This window comes from Teleopsis dalmanni, unplaced genomic scaffold, assembly GCF_002237135.1.
Source record: "Teleopsis dalmanni isolate 2A unplaced genomic scaffold, ASM223713v2 unscaffolded_contig_5012, whole genome shotgun sequence".
NCBI lineage: Eukaryota > Metazoa > Arthropoda > Insecta > Diptera > Diopsidae > Teleopsis > Teleopsis dalmanni.
In genome coordinates this window covers 817-2,266 of record NW_024036394.1, presented here as the reverse complement: position 1 = coordinate 2,266, position 1,450 = coordinate 817, and the positions used below count along the sequence as shown (strand labels likewise).

General features: G+C 29.9%; 1 protein-coding gene across 1 annotated transcript; it reads left to right on the top strand.

The window, feature by feature from the left end:
* Positions 1-6: 6 nt before the first annotated feature.
* LOC119665399 (citron Rho-interacting kinase-like) lies at positions 7-1,186 on the top strand (the record flags this gene model as incomplete). The annotated part of the gene is made up of 4 exons (XM_038074636.1): positions 7-116; positions 190-290; positions 345-589; positions 836-1,186. Coding segments are annotated over exons 1-4 (702 nt in total), but the record flags the coding sequence as incomplete, so codon positions are not given.
* Positions 1,187-1,450: the final 264 nt, after the last annotated feature.

Genomic DNA, 1,450 nt, shown 5'->3' with positions numbered 1-1,450 from the left:
TCGCGTCTAAATAATTTAATTGTGGCTAAAGGAGTTGGCGTCACTACAAAAGCCACTAGACGCAGTACTTGCAATGGCGGCGCTACAGTCAGTAATGCTGTTGCAGAGTTTATGAAGTGAGTATAAACTTCATTTGTTATTAATAAATATTACTTATGAATTATATGCCTATTATTATTTAATTAATAGCCGGGAAACACTTTTAGATGTGTTTTGTTTACTTTACAATGAATGTGATAAGGACACACTTAAAAAACGGGATCGCAATATTGCAGATTTCGTGAATAAATGTATGTATTTAGGAATTGGTTAATAATTATATATAAGAACACATTTTTAAACAGATCGTTCCATTGTTGAAGAAACACAACATTTAAGAGTGCATATAGATGATTTCACTGTTAAAAGTTTAATTGGAAAAGGTTACTTTGGTGATGTTAATGTGGTGGTTGAGCGCCAAACGGGCGATATATACGCTATGAAAAAAATTAAAAAGTCTAATGTTACTACATCACAGGTGAAGGAAGAACGTGATATAATGTCACAACACAGGTCGCAATGGATTACAAATTTACAATACGCCTTTCAGGTAAAAAATTTTTAACATATGTATATGTGTGGAATTAGTAAAAGATTTCTTTCGTATATATATTATTTTAACATCTTCACTTTCATAGTTTAACACAAATAATTAAAATCAAAGTTTCAAGGTAGTGCATGGTAATTTTAATTTTATTCAATATTTTATAATTTAACATTCAATACAAAAAAGTTTGTTGTTGTAATAATAATAATAGTAATAATAATAATAATTGATAATAATTTTATTATATAGGACAACGATAATCTCTATTTGGTAATGGAGTTTTTACCTGGTGGCGATCTTTTGAATCTTATGTCTCGTTTTGGTCCTTTTGATGAGGATTTGACAAGGTTTTATTTAGCTGAATTGATATTGGCTATACACGCCTTGCATACCATGGGTTATGTACACCGTGACATAAAACCTGAAAACATACTTATTGATCGTTTTGGTCATATTAAATTGGCTGATTTTGGTAATGCTGCTGCTTTGGACAGAGATGGTCAAGTTATAAGTTTATCGCCAGTCGGAACACCTGATTATATTGCTCCAGAGTTACTACAAACAATATCTACATATAAATTGACAAAGTCGTTGCATGACGTAAGTATTTTTTGCTGAAATATATGCAGTTTTTATTAGTTTTTTTATAATGTTCTATGATATTGGTTTATATTACACGAAATGTAGTTTAAAATTAGAAGAAAAATAAAAGAAAAATCCATAGTTGTTAATATCATAGCATATATTACTACATATTTATGACATGGTCCATATCAAATCACAAATAAAAAAACTCAAAACAAAATAAGCCGTGTTGATGGGGGCATACTCGTAATAGTTAGCTGTGAATGAGATGAGGAAGAA